The sequence below is a fragment of the Sebastes umbrosus genome, chromosome 6 (genome assembly GCF_015220745.1).
Source record: "Sebastes umbrosus isolate fSebUmb1 chromosome 6, fSebUmb1.pri, whole genome shotgun sequence".
NCBI classification, from domain to species: domain Eukaryota; kingdom Metazoa; phylum Chordata; class Actinopteri; order Perciformes; family Sebastidae; genus Sebastes; species Sebastes umbrosus.
The window spans coordinates 30,910,670-30,936,442 of NC_051274.1; the positions used below are offsets into that span (position 1 = coordinate 30,910,670).

A 25,773-nucleotide genomic window follows, 5' to 3' on the forward strand; every position below is an offset into this window, starting at 1 on the left:
TGTCATTTCCTCTCTTCGTGTTTTGCCCTGACATGCTGTGTGTTTTCCTCCGGAGTTTAAACGACGGCAGAGATTTCAGTAGATACACATGAAACCTCTCCGACCACAGACTTACCGACATGAAAACATAGGCTGTAACTTTATGCGGTCGCAGTTGAGCTGACTTCACACATACTAACAGATCTCTTCTCTCTCTCTTCTTCTGTGAACAATTGCAGAAGCGCTTCATTAAAGGCTTGAGACAGTTCGGCAAAAACTTCTTCAGGATCCGGAAAGAGCTGCTGCCCAACAAAGAAACGGTAAGACAGATTTAAAGCTCTCTGTGCTGCTGAACTTTTTGTTCAGTGTGCGTGTCATTTGTTTTATAGCGCTGCTACATGTGGTTTGCTCGTAACTAATGCAAAGCAGTAAAACATATTCAGTATAATATTGTGAGCATGGATGCTTTTTAAACCAGAAGCCTTATTGATAAGAAGTAAGTGCTGAGCTGCAGGGAAAAAACTAACACATCTTGTTATACCTGAGATTAAATGCACTTTACAGTCGACCACTGAAACCTTACAAGTGCCTTTGCTGAACATTAATTAGCACCCTCTGTTAGCGAGTAGTAAACAAGTTGTGCAGATGTGTGTGTTTACAGCACATCTCAGGTCTGAGGAGCAGCCTGCTTTATCTCATGTTCCTGAAGCACTCCACATTTCTTTTTCTTTTTTTTTTTTTACATTTTCACCAACTTTCAGAGTAGTTGACTCCATAAAGTGCAGCCTAACGGCCTCCACGAGGATTAAAAAGCAGGTTACGATGGGAGCTTTTTTAAGTGAACAACAAACACGAAACCTCCGATAGTTGTGCTTTTAAAGGAAACCATTTAATTCAGCGTCTCAAAAGTGGCAAATTTATAGAGACAGAAGACACATGCTGTTCTTTTAAAGGCCCAATCAGTTAGATTTGACCATGTAAATTAGAGATATATTCACTAGGGCTGTGTGTTGGCAAGAATCTGGCGATAAGATACGTATCATGATACAGAGGTTACGATTCAGTAAGTAAGGCGATTTTTTAAAACTAATTTTAGGAAAACAGTCATAGTATAAAGAACACCCCACCATATGCAAAAAAAAAGTTTACTTTGGTATGCATTCAGAACAGCGGGATCTGCATTTGCATTTATCACAGTCCCTGTAACAACAACATCATAGCACTACTTAAAATAAAGTATCGACTTAGTTCCTCTTTGCATGTAAACTATTAAATAAAACTCAATACTGTGTTTTTGAGAATCGATACAGTATCACAAAACATAATATCACTATATTCAATTTTTCCGCTATTTTCATACACCGCTGATATTCACATACACAAATCAAGAGTTAAAGATTTAAAATCAGAGTGTTACTTTTAATTCAGGCTCCTTTGTTTGATTACATCACCGGTGTCGACAAACCTTCAACGGCATCAGGAAATATTAACACCTTTTGTTGCTGTCAAATGTGAGACCTGAAAGTGAAAGTAGGTTGAACTTTGGTGTCACTTTACATCTTGAACTCAGATTACTGTGCCTACTATGTATTGTTGAGGATTAAATTATAATGTTGTTATTGCGTTATATACGCAGGGTCTGACATCAACTATTTTCACTGCCTACCTTTGTCTGCCACTCAGAAATTTTATCTGTCATTTTTTAAATCACTGAGCTAAATGAACAAAGTAACATTTTAGATCTGATGTCATTCAATGTTCGATATATTTTACATAAAAAACATTATATACACGGTAAATTACAGTGTTCGAATTACACCGTCGTTTCTGGGGGAGCCTTATTTTTTGGGGGGAGGGAGGGTACTGTGCACAGTACTGTACTGTACTTTGTTATTGTCATCTATAGTGGTTATTTGCAACACACAATTCAAACGATTATGATTATTTAAATATTTGCTTTGATTACAAAAAATCTTGGTAAATTGTTATGAAGTTAAACAGCTCATAATCCCCTCTATAATATATATTTTATATTGATCTGAAAACAACTGGATTTTACAAGATTACATTTGAACACATCATGATGACATTGTAATTTACCTTCACCCAATGGTCATTTTGCTGAGCAGACCGTGAACGCCTCATAATAATAACTCAATGGCACCTCCGTTGACTTTAGTAGCTCTGTTATTCATCCAAGCAGGACTATGCTGCACACCTGCTGCTAACAGGTAACGTTACCAACTCTCCTGCTGATTACAACACAGGTTACATTATCAGGGAAAAAATAGGGTGCCCCCCCCCCCCCCTCAGGTTTAGTAGCACCTTGCTTTTGAGCGGGGTTTTTTTCTCTCCGCCGTGGCTCCGGTCCCAAACAAACTGAAACATGATACAGCGTGCTTATGCGTCATTGTGCATGCGCAACTGTCAGAAAGCATCAATAAAGAGGAATCGATGGTCACGGAGGCAAGAGATGCCAAGAAAGCAGACAACTACTGTTCTCTATTCCCATCACTAGCGTTTTCCCTGCCTGCCAAATTGCAAATGTCCTGATGATTTCACCCGCCACTGCCAACAATTTACCCCGCATTTGGCGGGTGCTACTTTCAGACCCTGGTTATACGTCTTGGTAGTTTTAAGGTCACTGACAAACATTTAGATTAAAGGAGACAAAGTGATTTAATAATATCTGCCGCGCTTTGAGGAACTAATTGTGTTGTTTACGTACATGGGGAGAAGTTTTGCTCCTCTCTGTGTGTGTGAGCGTGTTAATCATTACCGAACAACCGGGTGACTCATTTCACGCTACAAAATGGGTCTAACGACGACAAACAACAAGTTATTAAATGTGATCATTATGTTGAAAACAAGACATAGCAATAAGCTGCTGACTTTACTGTAATCTGTCTCATTATATCCGCGCAAGGAAGCCGTTAAAGCTCCAGAAGGGTTTTATTTTTTATTATCTGAGGGAACATGCTGTACATGTTGCCTTCAAAGTGCCCCACACCTTTGACTCGGCTGTTAAATAATTCTCAGATATGCATTTTGATTCATAAAGCGGTGCCGAGCTTGCTGTTTTCAGCGAGTCTGCTCCTGCTGACACAGACTTCAAAGGGAAATCAAAGGTGTTTGTCGTACTTCTTCATTTCCTCGTCTGCTGTCGGCCCTTCTTCTCAAACACCCCCCCACACACCACCACACGTCATGTTATATTTTTTTTACTCAAGAACTCTTTAGCGTCGCCTCCTTTTGTGCTGCATTTTTTTTTTTATTCCCCAAAACCAATTTGAACCTCTTGAATAAGAGATTAAAGTGTATGAACACAGTTTCCTCACAGAGGTTTCTTCAATTATTTTTACTGGTTCTGAAATATACGACTAGTCCGGCTGATTGGCTATAAAGGAGGTATTATTAATGTAATTCAACCTGGAGGGGGGAGAGTCTACTTGGCAGGAGAGGTAATAGACCTCCTCCAGGATCCAGGCCTGCCACCACCACAGAGCAGAGAGATTAATTTTCCCCCTACAAATGGAAAATAAACTGCCCTTTAAACATATGAAAAGAGGGAGAAAATGACGGGCGACCGGAGGAGAAGGGGGTAAGGTGGGGCGTCAGCTCGATATAGACACTGGGTTGTCGCACAGGAGGGAGAAAAAAAAAACTCTTGGCTTATGATTGAACTTCGTCTGAGGCAGGAGGAAAGCTCCATTTATTTTCTACCTGCTCATTCCCAAATCCTGTGAGCACAACAAGATATTTTAGGTCCTGGATATTTTCCCATTATCTCCCGTCACAGGCACGTTTCCGTCATTCCACTTGCATGAAAAAAAAAGAAAGAAGCATGTCTCAGAAATGAGGTGCCCTAAGTTGTGGCCGGAGCGCTGTCGTTGAGCCGGAGTGCAGAGCGTAAAGCCCTCGGGCTGATATCCAGAGTACAGTGTGTCTGCCTCCTCCCGCTAGCCCCTATTAGCCGCGCTGCCCCAGAAGTGCCAGCAGCGCGGCTCAAAACACCCAGTGCCAAGGGTAAGCAGCACCCAGCGCTGTGTAAACACACCGGGCCCCGACCAGCACTCAGGAATGCTTTATATAAAGTCACATAAAGGCCCCGGAGGGGGGGAAGTGGGTGTGTCGTCGTCGTCTGACCGTCTGCAACTTAGCTTTTTGCTGCCACCATTTCCTCCAGGACGTCACGGAACACGAGCTGCTTCCAGTGTTTAAACAACTAAATGTGCTGAAATGGCAGATAAACAGATAACTCTGCTGCTGATATTTTCACTTCAAAACAATGTGGTTTTATGGGATATAAACTTGCAGTATTTGCAGAACAGATTAGTATCAGCTACAGCTCTGATTGCAGAGAAAGTGACAGTTGAAAATTAGATGAAGTGTTGCCTTATTTCCATATAAGATTGGGCCCAAACCAGTTCACTGGTGGAATAAGGTACTGCAGTTAACATTTGCAGATGAAATAGGGGCGATAAGATACGATGTTATTGCGATTTTAAACATTTTGCGATAAGATATATTGTGATAAATTACCCCTTTTCAACTGCAAATTATTCAGTTTGTCAACATCTGTTCATCTCTTTATGTTTTCATTCACATATCTTGAGGTCAAGGGATCCCTTTTGAAAATGGCAGATTTTTCCCCCCCAAAATTTAGCGTAACTATGGAGCATTATCTAGCGTTCTTCCCGACAAGCTAACATGACGTGGTTGGTACCAATCAATTCCTTATATGATACTAATAATAGTTTATATAATAAAATCTCAATACTTATATTTCCACGCATCAATATTTTATTAATTTTTTCCCCCACCCCTAAAATGACATGTTTTGAAGATGTTAATGTGCAGATAAGAACATATTAACGTGAGTAACTGGAATGATATTATTTTGCAGACAAGGCTGTTTCCAGTGTTCCGGTCATAATATGCATCACTGAGTAAGAAACTGTATTCGGTACAGCTCCTGTCTGAGATTATAAATTGCATGAAAACACAAGTAATTCATTCACTTTATAGTCACATATCAGCGTATTATGTATTTATAAGATGATAAACATGTTTCACAATAGAACACAGAGCGACTATAATCTAATAAACTAGATGAAGCAAAACGATTTACAAGCGTGGAACAAAAGCTCGGTGTGAATGTTTATCAGTTGAGTTTCCCCCTCGAGGCTCCAGTCCTGCATCCTGGACTTTATCCTCATTTAAATATTAAAGTTCATACAGGACATCAGCACAGAGTTAGCATCAGCACCAACATAGTTAACTAGTTGTGTTTTAGTCATACTAGTCATTTATATTAAACTATATAGTAATATAATAGTTTTAGTAATGCAGTCAGCTGGTTCTTGCACAGCACAACATCAGCTGCAGGTCGTGTAAACTTAAAATAAAACATTGAACTGATTCATGGAGACATTTTTATGCTGCTGGTTCCTGCTTTGTTTTGGCACGGAGCTGGAGAAGACAGAAAGGTGCAATGTGTTAGAAAAGCCAACAAAGGTGTGTGTTTTTGTGTTTGTGTTGACGTCACAAGTCAAACAAGTGTCCTCGGATGGACAAGTAGCAGAAAGTATTTGGAAAAAAAGACCAACCATGTCATACTAGGTTGTTGCGAAGGAGATTAAATAACGCTCCAAACTTACGCTAAACTTTGGCGAGGAAAAACTGTCATGGCCATTTTCAAAGGGGTCCCTTGACTTCTGACCTCAAGATATGTGAATGAAAATGGGTTCTATGGGTACCCACGAGCCTCCCCTTTACAGACATGCCCACTTTATGATAATCACATGCAGATTTTGGGCAAGTCATAGTCAAGTCAGCACACTGACACACTGACAGCTGTTGTTGCCTGTTGGGCTGCAGTTTGCCATGTTATGATTTGAGCATATTTTTTTATACTAAATGCAGTACCTGTGAGGGTTTCTGGACAATATTTGTCATTGTTTTGTGTTTTTAATTGATTTCCTATAATAAATATATACATACATTTGCATAAAGAAGCATATTTGCCCACTCCCATGTTGATAAGAGTATTAAATACTTGACAAATCTCCCTTTAAGGTACATTTTGAACAGATAAACAAATATTTTTTAACACTCTTAAAACAGTTATTTGAACTATGCAAATGTTGTAGTTTTTGAGATCTGCTCGTTTTTATGAGCAGATCCGGAGCAAAGGCGTTGATGGTTTCATTACATTACGTGGGGAACGGATCATCACGAGGGTGCAACGTGATGACAACACGAAAGACAGAAGCCATAGGGTTCAGGACATATCTAGGCTCATGGCTGACCTGAGCTGTATGTCTGATTTAAAAAAAAACGTTGCCTTGCTCATGTCGACACTTAGTCTACATCCACACTAATACTTTTTTACAACGCATAACTTCTGCTACGTTTACGCCTAGCGTCCGTACTACTGCTGTGTTTTCGAAGCCCCTAAAACGAAGACGAAGTTTGGAAACGCTGCTGACCTTGTTTTAGTTTTAAAAATCTGGGGTTGCGTTCTTCAGTCATGACGTGTCCTTCCCTGATTTGTCACGCCTCATCACGTGAACCTTTTCAGGAAGAAAACAAACGACATCAGCCTCGACCACCAGCGGTTCATTTCAACATGATAATGAGTTACAAGCGTTGCTGACCATGTGCAGTTAAATTCTGCATTTATAATACTACCTACTACTGCCTATTATTCGAGCGCTTTACATCAATTCCCGTGTCCAGCGCTGCTTCCTGTTTACAACGCCACATGCATGCCCAGTGTACGTGAATGATCATGTGATATGTGTTTTCAGGCGTGGTAGTAGGAGAATAATTGTGAAACGACCCTAAAACAGTCGTCTGGACGGAGATCGTTTTTGTTTTAAAATGCAAAACATATAAGTGAGGATGTAGCCTCAGATCAACCAGGACGTCTTGCAGCATCTTGTTCCTCCTCCTCCTCCTCCTCCTCCTCCTCGGGCCCTGTCATTTACAGGACGGCCAAGAGGAGAACAGTGTTCTCAACACAACCTCGCAGCAGATGTTTGCCCCGGTACAATCTGTACAAATGTCAAATTGAATTCATTGCCATGTCCTTAGCTCAGCAGCCAGAACCTTGGGGATGACTGTGATTATACATACTTTGGTTCAAACACTAATTAAACCAGCTACAAACTACAGGGGCCTGGTCCAGTTGGCAGCAGCTGTCAGCAGTGTGACAGAACAGCTTTCGCGTTTGGTAAATGATATAAGTTGTTTAGGCAGTGAAATCGCTGTCGGCTGACGGACGCTCGACCGGCGCGTATTGATGTTCTCTTAGCAGACCACAGGCAATTTAGCGTGTGGGCTAAAATGTTTTTTTTCAGCCTAATAGACGGAGCACGGAGATCAGGAAGCTCCCTGTGTAATTGAGTTCTTTGGTGAGCTCCATGTTGTGGTTTTTTTTTGGGGGGGGGGGGACTAGCTTATCAGCAGAACACGCAGCATCGACCCTCCAGCGAAAAAAAAAAAGGCACTGTTGCCATCCAATCTGCTTTCACTGGCAAAAAGCGCTTACAGCGGGGGAAAAAACACGAGTGCTGATTCTTCAGCGTGTGCATCCCTGACCTGTGAAAGCAGAGCTTATTCAGTCATTCTCCAGCAGAAAGGCGCCGCGCAGCAGGGAATAGCTGTCTATTTAACCGCCTTTCACATGCACTCTGCTCCACCAGCCAAGGTCCTCTCGCCATTCACTCGCCTCACGTCTAAAGAGGACGGAGAAAGTGATTTTTATTTCACCCGCTATTCACCTGCGACCTTGTAATTTTTGCAGGATGGTTGTTAATGTTTTATCTGCATATTATGTGACTACTGAACTGAAATCAAAAAGCATAATCTTTATGTCATCTGAATCATATAAAGACTACATTAATTAAAGTAGAAAGAAATAAGCATTAATAGCAATGCTGTTAACCCTTGTGCCTCACTTTAAGTTAATCTTTTAACCCGTATCAGTCCTGATCATAACTTACCAAATATTCATTAATTTCATCCGAATTTTAACTCTTTAAATGCCAGTTTGTTAAAGCTAAAAGGTTATGTAAGTCAATAAATTATAATAGTTAACAAGAGTATTGAAATTGTGTCATAAATTTAAAAGAAAAATACAAAATCTGACATGTTTTTTCCTACAATATTTATAAATAAACACACAAAACATATTGATCCAAAATATTTCTAAATGTAGAAACGTGAACAAAACATTTCTTAACACTCCATAAGATACTTGAAATATTGCACATTTTTTAGTTTTTGAGAGGCAGAGAAAATTATTTTTATTTCTCCCGGTATTCACTTGAGACCTTTTCATTTCACAGGAAGGTTTTTAATGTTTTATCTGCATATTATGTGACGACTGAACTAAAGTCATAGAGCATAATTTTATGTCATCTGATTCATATTAAGATTACATTAATTAAAGAAGAAAGAACAAAACATTAATAGCAATGCTGTTAAGTCTTGTGCCTCACTTTAAATAATGTCTGTGTCAAAAAAAACTGCCATAAAAATATGATATATTAATATTATTTTCCATTTTAACTAGCATCAGTCTTGATCATAACTACCAAATATTCATTAATTTCTTCATTTATCAGAATTTTAAGCCTTTAAATGCCAGTTTGTTTACATAATGTCACTGTTTTTTTATGAAAAAAAATATATATATATTTTCTTTATACGAAATGCTAGGGGAAATTTTTTTTTCTTTCACAGTCTGAGATATGTCAATGCAGCAACATTGATTTGTATGCTATATACATTAACACAGACAAAATGAAAAAGCCAAAAATGTCCCTAGTGAGGCACAAGGTTTAAAAGACTCGAGATAAATTAAAACTGCAAGCGGCGATGATCGGGCACTCGCACCTTCGCGCACGTCGGGTGAACTGGCGAGATGCAGATTGAAGCAGTGTCCGTCCGACACCAGACGCACAAGTTAGACGTAATTTCCTGTGTTGATTGAGTGCCACAAATTTTGCACCTCTTCCTGTTTCTACTATATGGCGCTAGAGAACACGCGCTAAAAATGCATGATCTGGCTCATTATCAAGTGTAGACCACACCATGTCAATTTCATGTAGATCGGATGATGTTTGTCACATAACGCTGACTTCCTGTTGCCAGTAGGTGATGCTATGAGTCAATATAACCATCTAGAAGTCCTCGGGCCTGAACGGCTGTAAAGTAGGTCAAGTTTTGGGCAGATTTTACCAAGTACAGTGGAGTTACAGCAGTTTGTTGTTCAATCGTGAATCATGTAAATTCTCTACCGTCAACGTCGTTTCATAAAAACTCAAGATTTTAGCAACTTTTCATTACAAAGGTTCGTTAAAGTTTGTTGAAGTACAGAGCCTGGAAATGGCCAAAAAAAACCACGAAAAGTTCAAGATAAATAAATGTGCACTTTTCACTTCGAGTCGTGTCAAAAGGCCCTGCAGACATCACAGATACACTCCTGACCTTTAACCTTTAGCCACATATGCATTTACAAAGTTCCCCCCCTACAGTTACAGTCAGTATGAGGATGATAGAATAGTCACAGATACGCTGTACAACCTGTCGTGGCCGATGAAGAACACCAAGTCCAGGGGTCGAGCACATACATAATTAAACCCTGGTTTGATTTAAGCTCAGAGAAATACGTCCCCCCTTTCACCTCGGTGAAATGAATCAGGAGGCCGTCCTCCCTCCTCCTCCCGGCTGCAGACTGAGGAGGCAGGTTCATGCTGCACTAATGGATGTTTACACAGCTCACTATCAGCCAGCACAACCCAGAAATCACATGCTCCCTGCTCGCCACGGCTAAACTGCCTTAAGTTTTTAGCAGGGATTTTTATTTGCAGAGAGATATTTTTTTTTTTAGGAAGGGTTGTGGTTGGATTCGATTGTCCATTGTTATCCTCTGCTGGCTCTTTATTCCTCCCCACTCGGCTCTCCTCCTCCCCCCCTCTTCAGCTCTCTCCCCTGTTCTCTCCTCCTTCCCCTGCTCTTGCCAGTAACGGCCTTAACCGTTTGGCTTCGTGTCAAAGCAGGGGCCTTTTGTGGCTCTGTCACAAATCTGCCAGGAAAAACAGAAACCATCTGTTCAGGCCTGGGCCTGAGAGGGGATGAGGGTGTAAATACACAAGTTTAGCCCTCGCCCTCTCAGCCCTGCCCGCGCACACAGGACCACCGAGCCCAGCCGAGGATCCGGCACTCCCACTCGGCCTCAACCTGCACTCCCACTCGCTATTAAACCGTAGTCTGCAGAGGTTTCATGGTTAACCGTCTAAATCATAAAACAGGAACAGAAGATGGTTTACAGCTCAGTGACTGAGTGCAAAACCTGTTGACTTCTGTTACAAAAAAAGTGCTCATTTTATTTGAATAATGAGGTTAAAATCTGTTTTGTTTTTTTAGATATATTTATATAAATAAATATAAAAATTAGGGGTGAGGAAAAAATATATTTTTTTAATTAATACAATTTTTTTATTTTTTTTAAATTTTGAAACCAATGTTTTAATGCCATAATCGATATAATTGCTTCATTTGAGTTTATGCCGAGGTAGAAGGAAGTTACCACTTTTATTGTTGAAGTCTGAGTAACGTGACGTCATATCCGTTCCGTATCCGTCAACCAAAACAACCAGTAGCCGGCCGGGCTGTAGCGAGCCGAAACCGGCAGATACGACAGAGCAGAAAAAGCCGGAGGGTCCACGTGGATACGACCTGCACCCTCACATGTTAAATCCAAGGTGGTAAACACTACAAATCCAGTAAAGTATGGAAACACTTTGGGTTTCACACATTGACAGGTAAAGCAGAGCTAGACATCACGGCTAAAGCTGCATGCTAACTCTGTCACAGACAGGAAACGTTATCGTATCGCGGTAACATGCGGTCAAGCCGGCCGTCGCTCTCGTCTCCGTGGTCAAATCGTCCAACGCTACAAGAGATTTTTCAGCTACTACTCTAAAGAGCACAGATTATTTTTAAATGAATTTATGCTAATTACAGTAAATAGAGTACAAATCTTTGCATGATGGATGAAGAACTCATGATTGAGTGTCAAGAAAACATCGCTGTACATAATCTTGAACACACACACACACACACACACACACACACACTTGTATGTAGACGACCATTTTAAATGGCAATAACCGGGATGGAAGCCCTGAGTGTCGTGATAGGAGGGTAAGCCCTTTCCTTGTCGGATAATCCACTGGCCAGAAAGCTCCTGCAGATGGAAGCAGTCTAAAAGGCCTTATAATACTGAGCTTATGTTGTCACTATCTCGTGTACTGCGGAGCGGCAGCACACTCTGTACCACTCTGAAGTGATTTAGTGAACTTGGGGGGGGAATTACGGTACGGAGGCCGGGGCCAATCTAGATTTAAGTATTTCCATGATTTTTTTAGCGGTGAGCTGTTTTAGACGCAGGTTCATGGAACGGTTTACTGTCGTCTTTATTTTATATGAAGAAACAGCAACTCAAGTCTCCATAAGTGCGTACAAACTGGCTAAACGCCCGATCATGGAGAAGAAAACACCAGGTAATGGAAGTTAAAGTGTTGCTGTGGGCATATGGCAGCATCAGGGAAGTTTGAAGTGCAGGCAGGTTGAGAGAGGTAATCTGTCAATCTGCCTTTGACACTAATTTACAGCACAAAGCCGTTCTCAACCACATATTCATGAAACTAGAAAACCTGATGAATCCATCGGTACCAACCATGTCATGCTAGTTTATCACGAAGGAGGCTAAATAACGCTCCAAACTTACGCCAAATTTTGGCGAGGAAAAACTGTCATGTCCATTTTCAAAAGGGTCCTTTGACCTCTGACCTCAAGATATGTGAATGTAAATGGGTTCTATGGGTACCCACGAGACTCCCCTTTACAGACATGCCCACTTTATGATAATCACATGCAGTTTAGGGGCAAGTCATAGTCAAGTCAGCACACTGACACACTGACAGCTGTTGCTGCCTGTTAGGCTGCAGTTTGCCGTGTCATGATTTGAGCTTATTATTTAATGTTAAATGCAGTACCTGTGAGGGTTTCTGGACAATATTTGTCATTGTTTTGTGTTGATAATTGATTTACAATAATAAATATATACATACATTTGCATAAAGCAGCATATTTGCCCACTCCCATGTTGATAAGAGTATTAAATACTGGAAAAATCTGACTTTCAGGTACATTTTGAACCAATACAAATGTGCGATTAATTGCAATTAACTATGGACAATCATGCAATTAATCACAAATATTTTAATTGATTGACAGCCCTATAAAATATATATATATATATATATATATATCAATTCAATCAATTAGAAAAACTTGGCTTTTCTCCAGGCCCAGAGCACATTTCGTCTTCTTTTTTTTTACCAGTAAAACTTTTCAACTCAATAAATTAATAAAAGCTGCTACTTTTGTTTTTCTTTCCATTTACATCCGGCTGGCTGTCTGCACCAGCTCATCTGTGCACCTGTTAATTCCCATTCAAAAGCCCAAGTTAGTGTTTTCATTAGCCCCTTGCCTAACGTAATGGTACTTGACACAGTGTAAGTGATGGAGAGGCGGGGTGACCTTTCCCCGTGTCTGCCAAGCTGTTGTCGAGGCCGTGTTGGTTGTCAGCCTGCAGCGAGGAGCCAGAGAGGCACCGCTGAGAACAGTCATTAAGCACAGAGCAAAGCCAGCGCTCGGCACCGCTCGACACTTTTGATCTGCACATTTCAATTAGATTTCACATCAGGACGCCTGCCTTCCCTCAGTTAGCACCTGCGCCCCGCCTTCCCCAACCGACCGGCCGGCCGGGCTGAGGAGGGAGAGTTGTGTTGGCAAGCCTGAAATAGATGCACAAACACACGGCAACATGATAGAGCTTTTTGGTGATATAATCATCTTAGCTGCTCCGTTCTTGGCATGACCATAGGGTTATTATTACTCTTTATTACACGGCTTTGTTGAATACTCGATTCTGATTGGTCAATCACGGCGTTCTACGGTCTGTTATTTCTTTATAGCAGAACGCTGCTATGTATAACAGGCCGTTGCCATGGACACAGTTCAGATCTCAGAGTCTGGAGGACCGTTTTTGAGTCAAATTATTGATTTTTTTTAAGTAAGAAGCCGTGTAATAAACGGGATAATATGCAGATAGCCAGATATTTTTGTAAAATAAACCCCTTCAAGGTGATGACCAGCTCGCTGTACATTAACCCTTACATAACTATAGATGTTCCACAGGTAGAAGGTTGGTCTTTCCTTCTTCTTTTGCAGTTTAAAGCAGTCACTTTGAGCAAATATGATAAAAGTTGTTTTTATAAAACTATATCCTGACAGTAGTGCATGAGACAGATCCTGATCCTCTGCCTCCTTTTAGTAGCCCTAATGGCATTTTCAAGTTTCAACTAAACAACTAATCAGAGCCACTAAAACTCGCAAAGTTCAATCAAACGGTCAAACTAGGCAGCGCTGATCTATTATGAATCAATATTCTGTTACTGTAATTCCTATTTCTGTCCTCTATTTCCTTCAACAATGCTCATAAAATATGTATATATAAAAGGCGAAATCGCACAAGTAAAAGTAAAAAATTATAATCTAAGGCATAATAATAATTATAATAATAATAATAATGATAATTGTATTTATACAGAACCTTTCAAAACAAGGTTACAAAGTGCTTTCCAATAAAAGCATGATAAAAATAACTAACATTCAGAACTTGAAATCTAAACAAAATAAAATCATATAAATAGTTACAACAGTGCACCATCAGTTAAGAAAAAGCCATAATATAAAAGTGAGTGTTAAGAATAGATTTAAAGGAAGATACTGAGTTAAATAGTGCAGTTAAAATAAATGGCTTAAATATAAACATGTAAATGTGGATTTGTAATTTAGTTGTAGACAGTATTTCAGATGGGAAAACTAAATATAAACAGGATGTAGTCTGTATATACATGATGAGAAGTAATACATATACAGAGGTGTAAACAGGAATGTAGTATGTTATAATGAGAAGTACTAAAGATTACCTGCCTCACACACTACTGTCAAGATATAGTGACCATTTTATGAAAACAACTTTTTTTATTTTTTTATCATATTTGCTCAAAGTTACCAACATCAGCTTTAAAGGATTTCTACTGATTTGTCTCTTTGCTGAGCTCCTACATGTGGAATCGTTCCCAGTACTCCAGATGTGCTGCTCATCTGCAACAGTCTTGAGGTCTGCAAAAAAAAATCCCTCGCACAAGCTGCGGGCCTTGGGACAGTTATACTCCGGAGCACTTGCCATAACACGCCGCAGCACCTTAATTTACCCTGAAATTTGAGAAGGTTTCATTGAGCTCAGACGCCCTCAGTAAATGTTCCCAGCGCTGCTTGGCCTGATAAGACTCCAGTCCTACAGCCACCGGTAGATATGAGTTCCCCCTCAGAGCCACATGAAGGGAGATCTTATTAAACACACTGCCAATCAAAGACTCTACTTGTCCCTTAATGTCAGATACTAACAGGCGATAAAGGAGTTAACGCTGACCAATCCCTCACCTGTGTTTTCTCACAGCAAACAGCCTCAAGTAGTTTTGTATTTCACAAGATAAAGAATTAAAGCTGCAGCTACCTTTATGTTTCCATCAGTGCTGTCAATCGATTCAAATATGTAATCGTGATTAATCGCATGATTGTCCGTAGTTAATCGCACATTTTTTATCTTCATATGATACCAGTATCTTTAGTAATTAGTGGCGTTAAAAGGATTAATGCGTTAACATCAGAAGGCATAAAAAAAAGATCCAAGTAATTTCTTGTGGTGTAACTTAAGTCGTTTATTTTAATTCCTCAAGTTTTTCCAAAAAAATTACAAAATACTCAAATGGAGAAAACACAGGACTCATGTTTTCATATTACTTCAGCTTCAAAATACCAGTATCTTCACTCTAGCTTTAAAACTGAGCCCGCGACAACCTAAAAATCACAAGTCTCGTTAATGCGTTGAAGAAATTAGTGGCATTAAAACAAATTTGCGTTAACGCGTTATTAACTCGTTATAATGGCATTAACTTTGACAGCCCTAGTGTCCGTTAATACCAGCCTGTTGTGCTTTGAAATCGCTGGCTTTGTTACAACGTTATTTTCTCATATTTTTTAAAGTAGAGTCCTCCGTTTCATCACATCCTTCCCCTGCCGTTGTTTGTCTTGGAACATTTTGATAGAAGATGTTAAGCTGTTGCTGAAAGGCCGTTAATGCATTTTAGAGAGCAACACGCTGACTAATTTATGTCAAGTTTCTCAGCTGAGGCGAAGAAGGAAAAACAATCGATGGCCATTAAACCCTGGGAGCTTTGTTGAGCAGCAGTTTAACAGACCTCAGACGGTGGACGGGTGCCCTCTGGGCTGTAAAGATTACAGGTGACTTACTGCTCACCCCACAATCACACCACACCTTCGTGAATCTGTTATAGAGCCACAGTAGAGGACCGGGAACAAAGTGAGGGGTTCACGGCGAGGGAGAAAAAGGGCACAGGAAACTACATAATTGTGCCTGACTCCTGTCGCCAATTTTCGAGGCCTGTGTGTGTTATGAGTGCGGCCGGAAAGCGGCAGTTAATATGCACAGGCTGCCTCAGCAAAGTGCTTTCTGATCCATGATTGCATGTGTTAATGTTTCAGTTGGGTATTGATTTCCTGGCGGCCTTTTGTACACTGGATTTATCCGCCTCGCTCGCTGGCAAGCGCGCCCCTCCGAATGTTTGATTAAAGTTCAATTGACTCTTCCAGTGAAGGGGCGAGGAACCATTTCACTCCCTATTTGTAGCGCCAAAGCTCTGCCTGACATGTTCTTTTGTTCCCATTCAAGCTGCTGCCACCCAGGCAGCCACCAATGCACTGATCCTAATATCCCTGCATTCAGCGAGCCTCCTCGCCTAATCCTGGGACAGACAGGGCCACAGCATAAACATGCCGGGCCAGCTCCAAATCCTGGCATGGACTCACCCGCTCCACGGCCTTTCACTGTCAAACACTGTGCTGACTGCTAATGTTTACCTTCCACATATTTTATTCAACCTAAATGCAGCTATTTCACAGTGACTGTGTTCACATTTCTTTTTAACTTTTTTTCCCCACTTTGTTTATTAGTTTTCAGATTAAAAAAAGAAACATTTTGTTTGCAAAAGTACAAGAAAACATTTTTCATCTTTTTTTGTTAAGGAAACAAATAAGATAGTCCCCATATTAAAATAATAATAGTAATACAAATTAAGAAAAATAAATAAAATAATAAGAATAATTAAAAATAATAAGAATAATTAAAAAAACAGACACACTTTAAGGATTTAAAAGTTGTGACAGAGTCAGCTGATGTGATGCTCAGTGGAAGACTGTTCCAGAGTCGGGGAGTCAGTACTGCAAAGGTTCGATCACCCTTTGTTTTAAAGCTGGTCTTTGGAATATATATAGTATATGTAATTATAATATATCAGCAATAATCAAACATTGAAAAAAAAAAAAGGAAAAGGCAGAGTTCCAAATGCACATAAAAGAGTTCAGGCACAAGAGTCGACATGGTTATAACTATCCCATTTCCCCCAGTATTTATCCCCGTCTCCTTCTGAAGGAGAGTGAAAATCATTTTCTCCATTTAGTGGATAGAGTTGATTATGTTGGTAAGAAGGGCGATGGAAGGAGGGTTCTTCTGTAGTCAGCATTTTGTAATAGTTTTTTTACTAGCAGCCGTAATAATCTTTAAAAGGTATTTGTCGCTTTTACTGAGACCTTAAGGAACATTTCCCAGGTACAAAAAGGTAAAACATAAATCAGTTCAGAATCTCTGAGACGAAACCAAACCAAAAAAAATAGGTGCATGGTCCGCCGAAACCGTGCTGAGCGCCACTAAATTTGGATTTCTGGTCGGAGGTAATAAAGAAACGGGCCAAAATTTTCCAGCAGAAATCTCTCCAAAACAAGTAGTTAGTGGAAGTAGACTGGGTTTCCCATGAAGCCACATTTCCTCTGGTATTACTATGTTAGTTTCCTTTTCCCAGCGCTGCCTTATGTAATTGGTTGATCTTTTATTCATTGAGGTGAAGCCCTGGTAGAGTTTACCAATGATACCTTTTTTTGAATCATTTAATATCTGCGTTATTCTCGAGGGTTCATCCGAATCAGGGATCCTTATTTCCTTTAGAAAGAATTGGCGGATCCGTAGGTACCGGTAAACGTCCTACTTACCCAGCTCATAAGTCTGGCATAAATCCTCAAAATGATTAATATTTGTTATTATTCGGCAAAAGGAAGTGATGCCTCGCTTGGACCATTATGTGTACTTATGGTGTTGCGATGCTGGGAGGAAGTGTGGATCGTATGCCGGCCAGCTCCGCAGTTTAATCTCTCTGTGGAGCTGAAATCTCTTTACCACTTCCGACCATATTTCATTTTTGGATTTTGTAGCTGGAGTGCTTCATTAATTCTGCTGGGACAGGCCAATACTGAATGTATAGGTATCTCTCTATTAAGGAAGTAAATGATGAAAAACAAACCATACTACAATCTCACAGCTGAGGACCTTTTAGTTTCTTTTAATTCAGTCGCCTCCTCCTCGTTGTTCTTGTGATATATTTGTGCATTTTTAACTGGATTGGTTTTGTTTTTTTATTTCAGGGAGAGCTTATCACCTTCTACTACTATTGGAAGAAGACCCCCGAGGCAGCCAGTTGTCGAGCACACCGCCGACACCGCCGCCAGCCCGTCTTCCGCCGCATCAAGACGCGAACCGCTTCAACTCCTGTCAACACTCCCTCGCGCCCGCCCTCCAGCGAGTTCCGTACGTATATATTTGACCCCTTCGACAAGCGGCGGGAGAGGAAAGAGAGAGAGACCTGATATGTTCTGGTGTCGGAGCGAAGTGTGTGTGTTAAGTGTTTCTTCCTCTCTCTCTCTCTCTTCCAGTGGACCTCAGCTCAGCCAGCGAAGATGACTTTGACAGCGAAGACAGCGAACAGGAGCTGAAGGGCTACGCCTGCCGTCACTGTTTCACCACCAGTAAGGCGCCACATTTTACATATTTACTCGTACTGGTCATTGGCTCGGCTATTCCTGTCTTGATTGGGATCAGCGTGAGGAGCCTGCGCAGCGCACATCGCTGTGTGTGTGACAGATGGGCATCAGAAGATGTCAGGACTAATTTGATCAAATCAGACATGAGCCCAGAGCTCGTTCCCTCTCTCCACCTCATTATCTTTACCCCTCTTTCCACACAGCTAGCTCCCAGCGCCACGCTCCCATCTGATCACACTGAGGTTACCGCCATCACAGCTAGGGTGGCTAATAACATTGGCTTCATAGTGCTTACCCATATAGACCATTACTGAAAATGTAAATACAGTATGTAGCGGAGGCACACATCTACATGTATTTATCTCATTAGATGTTAAACTATAAACTGACATTGTGAGATCATTTCTGTGTGTCTTCTCGCCGCCTCTGTGAGAGCGTAATATCACAACTGTAAATGTCTTTCCTCAGCCTCCAAGGACTGGCACCACGGGGGCCGGGAGAACATCTTGCTGTGCACAGACTGCCGCATTCACTTCAAGAAGTACGGTGAGCTGCCCCCCATCGAGAAGCCCGTGGACCCGCCGCCATTTATGTTCAAACCTGTCAAAGAGGAAGAGGATGGACTCAGCGGGAAGCATAGCATGAGGACCCGACGGAACCGAGGCTCGGTGCGTGCACAACTACTCATCTATCCCCTCTCTTTTCACCTTCAGGAATCACAGCCTCAGAGTTATCCCTGGAGCCAGGCTACAAAGCAACAAGCTTATCATCTCTAGACCAGTAGCACAGGGACAGCGCTGACATGCAGTGTTTCATACATTTGGTTTTATAAAGATATTCGTAATAGATGGATTTGGACTCACATGTGGTCAACATAGTCTCACTCCCAGCTCCTCAAATACCGCCGCTTTGTCAGTGTTCATCGGCATCGGAGACCGACGCACGGGGTGTTTTCACAGGACCTTAGTAGGGGTTGGGGGAAAAAAATCAAATCACCTATGTATCACGATTTATTTATTTTTTACGATTTTGAAATCAATTTAATGTAAATTTTTTAATGCCAGAATCGCTATATTTGCTTCATTTGGCGGTATTTGACGAGTTGGGAGTGAGAACAGGTTGGTGTGGTGTATGTCCATCTTCTGTCCAAATGATATGAAGCCCTATTATTAGTCATGATTCATGTTGACTCTGTTTGTTGCTCTCAGATGTCGACGCTACGTAGTGGTCGTAAGAAGCAGACAGCCAGTCCCGATGGCAGAGCCTCGCCTACCAACGAGGATCTGCGCTCCAGCGGTCGTACGTCTCCCAGCGCGGCGAGTACCGACAGCACTGACAGCAAGACAGACTCCATGAAGAAGCCCAGCAAGGTAAACACAGCGTAGACATGCTTGGATCTTTGTTTTGCTCTGCACGTATTTCTGTGAAATGTATGTACCCTAATGGCTCTGCTGCTTTTGGCTCCACAGAAGATTAAAGAAGAGGCTCCTTCACCGATGAAGAGCGCCAAACGGCAGCGAGAGAAGGGAGCCTCGGACACGGAGGAGCCCGAGAGGTCCGGCGCCAAAAAGTCCAAGACACAAGTGAGTCCTCGGTCTTTGTTTTGCTGTTCGGATGGAATGCATAAAGTCGGTGTTCTGAAACTCATTCTTCTCTCTCTGCTGTCCCTCAGGAGCTGAGTCGACCCGACTCGCCCTCAGAGTGTGAGGGAGAAGGGGAGGGCGAGGGCGAGAGCTCTGATGGACGCAGCATCAACGAGGAGCTCAGTAGCGATCCTAAAGACATTGACCAGGACAATAGGAGCTCCTCCCCGAGCATCCCCAGCCCGCGCGACAACGAGAGCGACTCGGACTCATCTGCCCAGCAGCAGCAGCTCCTGCAGAGCCAGCACCCTCCGGTCATCCAGTGTCAGCCGGGCACCTCAGCCGCCTCCTCGGCACCGCCTCCGCCTCCGACCTTGGCCCCGTCGCTGCCCCCGCAGGTCTCCCCCACGGCGGCCTCCGTCTCTCTACCTCCCCAGCCTCTGCCCCAGGCAAGCCCGATGTCTCTCATCCAGTCGGGAGCGTCCCTCCACCCTCAAAGGCTTCCCTCTCCGCATTCACCTTTGACTCAGGCTCCGCCTCCCGGCCCCCTTATCCCACCTCAGTCGTTACCCAGCTCGCATCACGGGCCCATGCCTCCCATGCCTCATCCGCTGCAGCCCGGCCCCTCACACATGCCTCACCCTCTCTCCATGCCCCCCCAGGGCTTCCCTGTGGGTCAGTCTCAGGTCCCGCCCCTGCCAATCTCTGGCCAACCACAGCCGAGGCCGCACACGCCTCCTTCCCAGTCCCAGTCCACAGCTCAGAGTGGAGGCCAGCCTCCGAGAGAGCAGTCCCTGCCCCCCGCCCCGATGTCCATGCCTCACATCAAGCCCCCGCCGACCACGCCCATCCCTCAGATAACCAACCCGCAGTCCCACAAACACCCGCCCCACGCGTCAGCGCCGCCGTTCCCTCAGATGCCTTCAAACCTGCCACCACCTCCTGCCCTCAAGCCCCTCAGCTCTCTATCCAGCCACCATCCTCCGTCAGCGCACCCACCTCCCTTACAGCTCATGCCTCAGGGGCAGCAGCTTCAGCCTCCACCAGCCCAGCCTCCAGTTCTCACCCAGTCCCAGAGCCTCCCACCGTCAGCCAGCCACCAACCTCCTCCAGCTCCTCCTCTGCCGCCCTCCGCGGCGGCGTCGCACCCCAACGGGCCGCCGCAGCCGCCGTTCTCGTCTCATCCTTTCAACACAGTTCTACCTCCAACCGGCCCTCCCCCATCCTCGTCAAACTCTATGCCTGGCATACAGCCGCCATCTTCCTCCGGTCCACCCTCCTCCATCTCCATGCCACTGCCTGCCTCCGTCGCTTGTGCCGGCCCGGGTCCGGTACTCCCACCTGTACACATCAAAGAGGAGCCTCTGGACGAAACGGAGGAGCCGGAGAGCCCTCCTCCCCCACAGAGAAGCCCCTCCCCAGAGCCGACCGTCGTCAACACACCCAGCCACGCCAGCCAGTCGGCACGGTACGTCCACAAACATGCACCTGCACACGCTGTTATTTATCTGCAGTCTGTTGAGCTGCTTACTGTTGTCTGGGGATGCTGATTAGCTCTCAAACACATCCAACAACAAAGAGGCTCTGCCTTCACATTTTAAGACTTTGATGAAAGCAACAAATCGAATGTCCTCAGCAAAAACAGGCATCCAAGGCCACAATTAGCCCTGAACTCCGAGGGGCTGATGGCGAGGAATTATCGGGGATGGAGAGCAGGGAGATTAATTACAGTGAGATGCGAGTGAACCGAGGCCTCTGAATATGAGTATCTGTAGTTGCCTTGTGCTTAAGTGGCTCTCAGGCTGCCAATGAATAGCAATGAGGGTTTTAATACATACTTAACATCGCAGCAGAAGTGAATGCCAAGGGAGTTTGTTTCCGTTTGAATAATGGACCAGCGTAAGCTAATACAAGCTGTCTTTTCATCTAATGGGGCATCATCCTGCCTTTCAACATGCAAAATTACACATGAATATCTCTCTGGCCAGTTTTGTTTTTGTTTGTAACATCAGTAACACTACAGGTGATAATTAGCAAGTCACATATTTACCTCAAACTTTATTGAAAAGTAACTTTATTATAAACACAGTTCTGATGTCTGATGACTCTGGAGGAACGTTTTTGTGTCAAAATATTGATTTCTTCAGTAAGTAGCCGTGTATTAAGCGGGATAATGTTCAGCTAGCGGGTCATTGTTGTGAAAGATTCCCCGACAGGGTGAGCAGCTCGCTGTACATTATACCAAACATTTTTCAATTATGACTACACGTCATGATAACATTTCACTCATCACACAAATGTAAATGTAACATAATCTTAAAGGAATAGTTGAACATTGTGGGAAATTCACTTTCTTGCCAAGAGTTAGATAAAAAGATGGAAACCACTCTCATGTCTGTCCGTTTCATGTGAAGCTGAAGCCAAGAGGCGGTTAGCTTAGCTTAGCACAAAAACTGGAAACAAGGGGTCCGCTGCGTGTCGGGGTGCGACATCGCCATGTCGGGGATTCTTTCACAACAATGACCCGCTAGTACATCATCCCTTACATATCATCTATTTATCACCAGACATGGAAATAAAGCATATCAATTAACTTTGTATTCTTCTCCTGGAAATGTATTAAATAAATTACCAGCTGTTGGGAAATAGCGGAATATCATTATTAAATCATGTTTATAATAAAGTCATTTTGAGGTACATATCGGGGTGATTTGGCAGTAATTCCAAAGAAATTTCAAATAGGTTGCTTGCTAATTATCACCTAATTACCATGAAAATTGCGGACCTGTAAAATGACCGTAACAAGTATTAAACTATGAACTGGAACATCCTTTGAATGTTTTTTATCTCTGCCATGATCACAGGTTCTACAAGCACCTGGACCGGGGTTACAACTCGTGTGCTCGGACGGATTACTACTTCACTCCGCTGGCTTCATCTAAGCTGGCCAAGAAGCGAGAAGAAGCTCTGGAGAAAGCCAAGAGGGAAACAGAACAGAAAGCCAGGGAAGAGAAGGAGCGAGAGAGGGAGAGGGAAAAAGAGCGAGAAAGAGAGCGGGAACGGGAGAAGGAACAAGAGCGAGCGGCGGTGAGTGCTTTCTCCTCTTTAGTTTGCCAGTGGTTCTTTTTTCTTTTCTTTTAAATCGTACTAAACATGGCGCGTTTTGTTGTCCTCACAGAAAGCCAGTTCCTCTCATGACGGCAGGATGGGTGAACAGCAGATGGGCGGCCCCGCCCACATGCGTGCGCAATACGACGGCCCCCCCACCACGATCGCGGCCGTGCCTCCGTACATCGGCCCCGACACCCCGGCCCTACGCACCCTCAGCGAGTACGCCCGACCCCACGTCATGTCCCCCAACAATCGAAACCACCCCTTCTTCGTGTCCCTCAACCCCGCGGACCAGCTGCTGGCCTATCACATGCCCAGCTTGTACAACGCCGACCCGGGCATGCGGGAGCGTGAGCTCCGGGAGCGGGAGATGCGGGAGAGGGAGATTCGGGAGAGGGAGCTGAGGGAGAGGATGAAACCCGGTTTCGAGGTCAAGCCTCCAGAGATGGACTCGCTTCACCCTTCCACAAACCCCATGGAGCACTTTGCGCGGCACGGGGCCATCACGTTGCCCCCCATGGCCGGCCCTCACCCCTTCGCCTCCTTCCACCCGGGCCTGAACCCCTTAGAGCGCGAGCGGCTGGCCCTCGCCGCCGGGCCCCAGCTGCGGCCTGAAATGAGCTACCCGGAGCGGTTGGCTGCAGAGAGACTCCACGCCGAGAGGATGGCCACAGTGGCCAACGACCCCATCGCCCGTCTACAGATGTTCAACGTCACGCCACACCACCACCAGCACTCGCATATTCACTCACACCTACACCTGCACCAGCAAGATCCTCTTCACCAAGGTGAGAGAGAGCCCTGAATACATACATGCATGTATAGATACAGTATATACCACTGTACCACTTAACATGACACAATACAACAAACGAATGAATGAATTCTAACAACTATAACATATTTTATTGTATTCAAATGATAACAGATTTGAAGGGTTGCACTCCAAAACATTAATTTGGGGAAAACTACATGCTATTAATTGCTCATCATTTGGCAAACACAGTCGCATAAATGTATTTAGTAGGGCTGTCAATCGATTAAAATAGTTATTTGCGATTAATCGCAAATTAATCACACATTTTTTATCTGTTCAAAATGTACCTTAAAAGGAGATTTGTCAAGTATTTAATACTCTTATCAACATGGCAGTGGGCTAATATGCTGCTTTATGCAAATGTATGTGTATATTTATTATTAGAAATCAATTAACAACACAAAACAATGACATACGTTTTGGGAAAACTACACGCAGTTAATTGCTCATTATTTGGCAAACACATTTGGTAAATAGAGGTTGCAATTTGGCAAGTAAGATTTTAATTATCCTTATCTCCTTATGATGGCATTTTGTCAGAATAGTTTTTCATATTTCATATATTCATATATTAGTTGATATCTCATTTAGAAATTCTCAGTTTCATATTTTATTATTTATCTTCCATACACTTTTACAGACACATTCTGCATGTATTTGATACATTGATCTTTTGTATACAGTTATATATTTGTAAATTGATTTATGAATATTTTAGCTTAATTTTCTGAATGTTTTATTGTGTAATGTTTTTTAACTCATGCATTTTGACATAGAAAATGAGATCTGTATTTTCAGCACAACTATAAGACAAATATCTTTATATAATGTTTATATTAAAAGTTATAGAGGACCAAGAATAGATCCTTGAGGCACTCCGCAGATTAATCACTACATTTATTGAATTATTTTTTTTTTTTTTTACAATTTTTGGACGCTCCAAATCTCTGTTATTTAAACTGTTAGACATTTTAGTAAAACACCATCAAGTTAAGTTTTCTAATAAAAATATTGTGATTAACGGTATGGAAGAATTTGGATAGAAATTAAACCGATGCAAGAGTCACATGTTTTAAGAAGTAGAAATATTACTAACCAGTTGAAACGGTGCCAACACTTTGATTCAAAGTTATAGGAAGAGAAATTTATCTGAAGAATCTTTGAAAGCCTGATATTAGACGATGATGTAAGCAGAAATGAGGGTCACATGGTTTATTATGAGCACGTTAAATAATGTACAAGTAGAAGAAAAGTTTTGAGGATGTTGATATTAGTATTTTATGCTGTAATTTGAATGACATTTTCTGTAAATGCAATTATAAATATAATATATGATACTTCTCTCATAACAGTGAAGAGTGAACAGAAGGGACTTTTGAATTAATGATAATTCCACCTCCATCTTTTCTAGTTTTTTTACGATATGATCTGAAACTCCATCTCGTATTTTATTGCCGCTGTAGTAACGTACAGCATTGACACGTGAGATTGGACTAAAGCATATTATATCCTCATTAAATGTCTGCTAGAGCCAGCAGATGCTTTACGGAGGATAAATATAGTTCGGTCGTCCCTGCACTCTTCTGGTCAACCTTGAGAGGAGTAACATGATATGAAGCTGTGTGTCACTAATGCCTGTCATGAAATGAAATGAGTGCACCTTGAACCTCAGACTCTAACCGCCCGAAGGTGGTGAATGTCTTGTGTGTCCTCCAGGCTCGGGGGGCCACCCCCTCGTAGATCCCCTTGCAGGACCTCACCTGGCTCGCTTCCCTTACCCGCCCGGCGCCATCCCCAACTCTCTCCTCGGCCAGCCGCCGCACGAACACGAGATGCTGCGCCACCCAGTCTTCGGTAGGCTCTCCGCCAAACGTCGTCTCTCATTGATCTCGCCTCCAATCTATCAGTCCGAGCTCTGCCAGATCAGCCCGATCAAATCTGTTTTTTGTTTGTGCGTCCTCCAGGTACTCCATACGCACGGGAGCTACAGGGAGGTCTGCCGCCGCCCATGTCCGCAGCCCACCAGCTGCAGGCCATGCACGCCCAGTCCGCTGAGCTCCAGAGGCTGGCCATGGAGCAGCAGTGGCTCCACGGACACCATCACATGCACGGGGGACCTCTGCCTGGCCAGGAGGACTACTACAGGTAGAGTGTGTACCTTTGATTTGCCAAATAATAAACACTAGG

General features: G+C 42.9%; 1 protein-coding gene and 1 long non-coding RNA gene across 8 annotated transcripts in view; one reads left to right on the forward strand and one right to left on the reverse strand.

Moving 5' to 3' along the window:
- The window catches only part of LOC119489918, a 29,404-nt gene extending 24,833 nt beyond the window's left edge, over nucleotides 1-4,571 (reverse strand). Inside the window, exon 1 of the long non-coding RNA XR_005207281.1 lies at nucleotides 3,172-4,571. This is a non-coding gene — a long non-coding RNA (uncharacterized LOC119489918). The remainder of the gene's footprint in view (nucleotides 1-3,171) is intronic.
- rerea (arginine-glutamic acid dipeptide (RE) repeats a) overlaps nucleotides 1-25,773 on the forward strand; it is a 186,744-nt gene that overhangs the window by 157,559 nt on the left and 3,412 nt on the right. For 6 of the 7 annotated variants that reach the window (XM_037772953.1, XM_037772955.1, XM_037772954.1 and 3 more), the window contains 11 exons: nucleotides 219-299; nucleotides 17,680-17,842; nucleotides 17,968-18,060; nucleotides 18,544-18,743; nucleotides 19,284-19,445; nucleotides 19,545-19,658; nucleotides 19,748-21,126; nucleotides 22,523-22,745; nucleotides 22,837-23,557; nucleotides 25,276-25,440; nucleotides 25,551-25,731. In XM_037772953.1, coding sequence (XP_037628881.1) covers nucleotides 219-299; nucleotides 17,680-17,842; nucleotides 17,968-18,060; nucleotides 18,544-18,743; nucleotides 19,284-19,445; nucleotides 19,545-19,658; nucleotides 19,748-21,126; nucleotides 22,523-22,745; nucleotides 22,837-23,557; nucleotides 25,276-25,440; nucleotides 25,551-25,731 — 3,482 coding nt within the window. Of the gene's footprint in view, nucleotides 1-218; nucleotides 300-17,679; nucleotides 17,843-17,967; nucleotides 18,061-18,543; nucleotides 18,744-19,283; nucleotides 19,446-19,544; nucleotides 19,659-19,747; nucleotides 21,127-22,522; nucleotides 22,746-22,836; nucleotides 23,558-25,275; nucleotides 25,441-25,550; nucleotides 25,737-25,773 lie in introns of all 7 variants that reach the window. The other variant, XM_037772956.1, reaches the window with a different exon arrangement.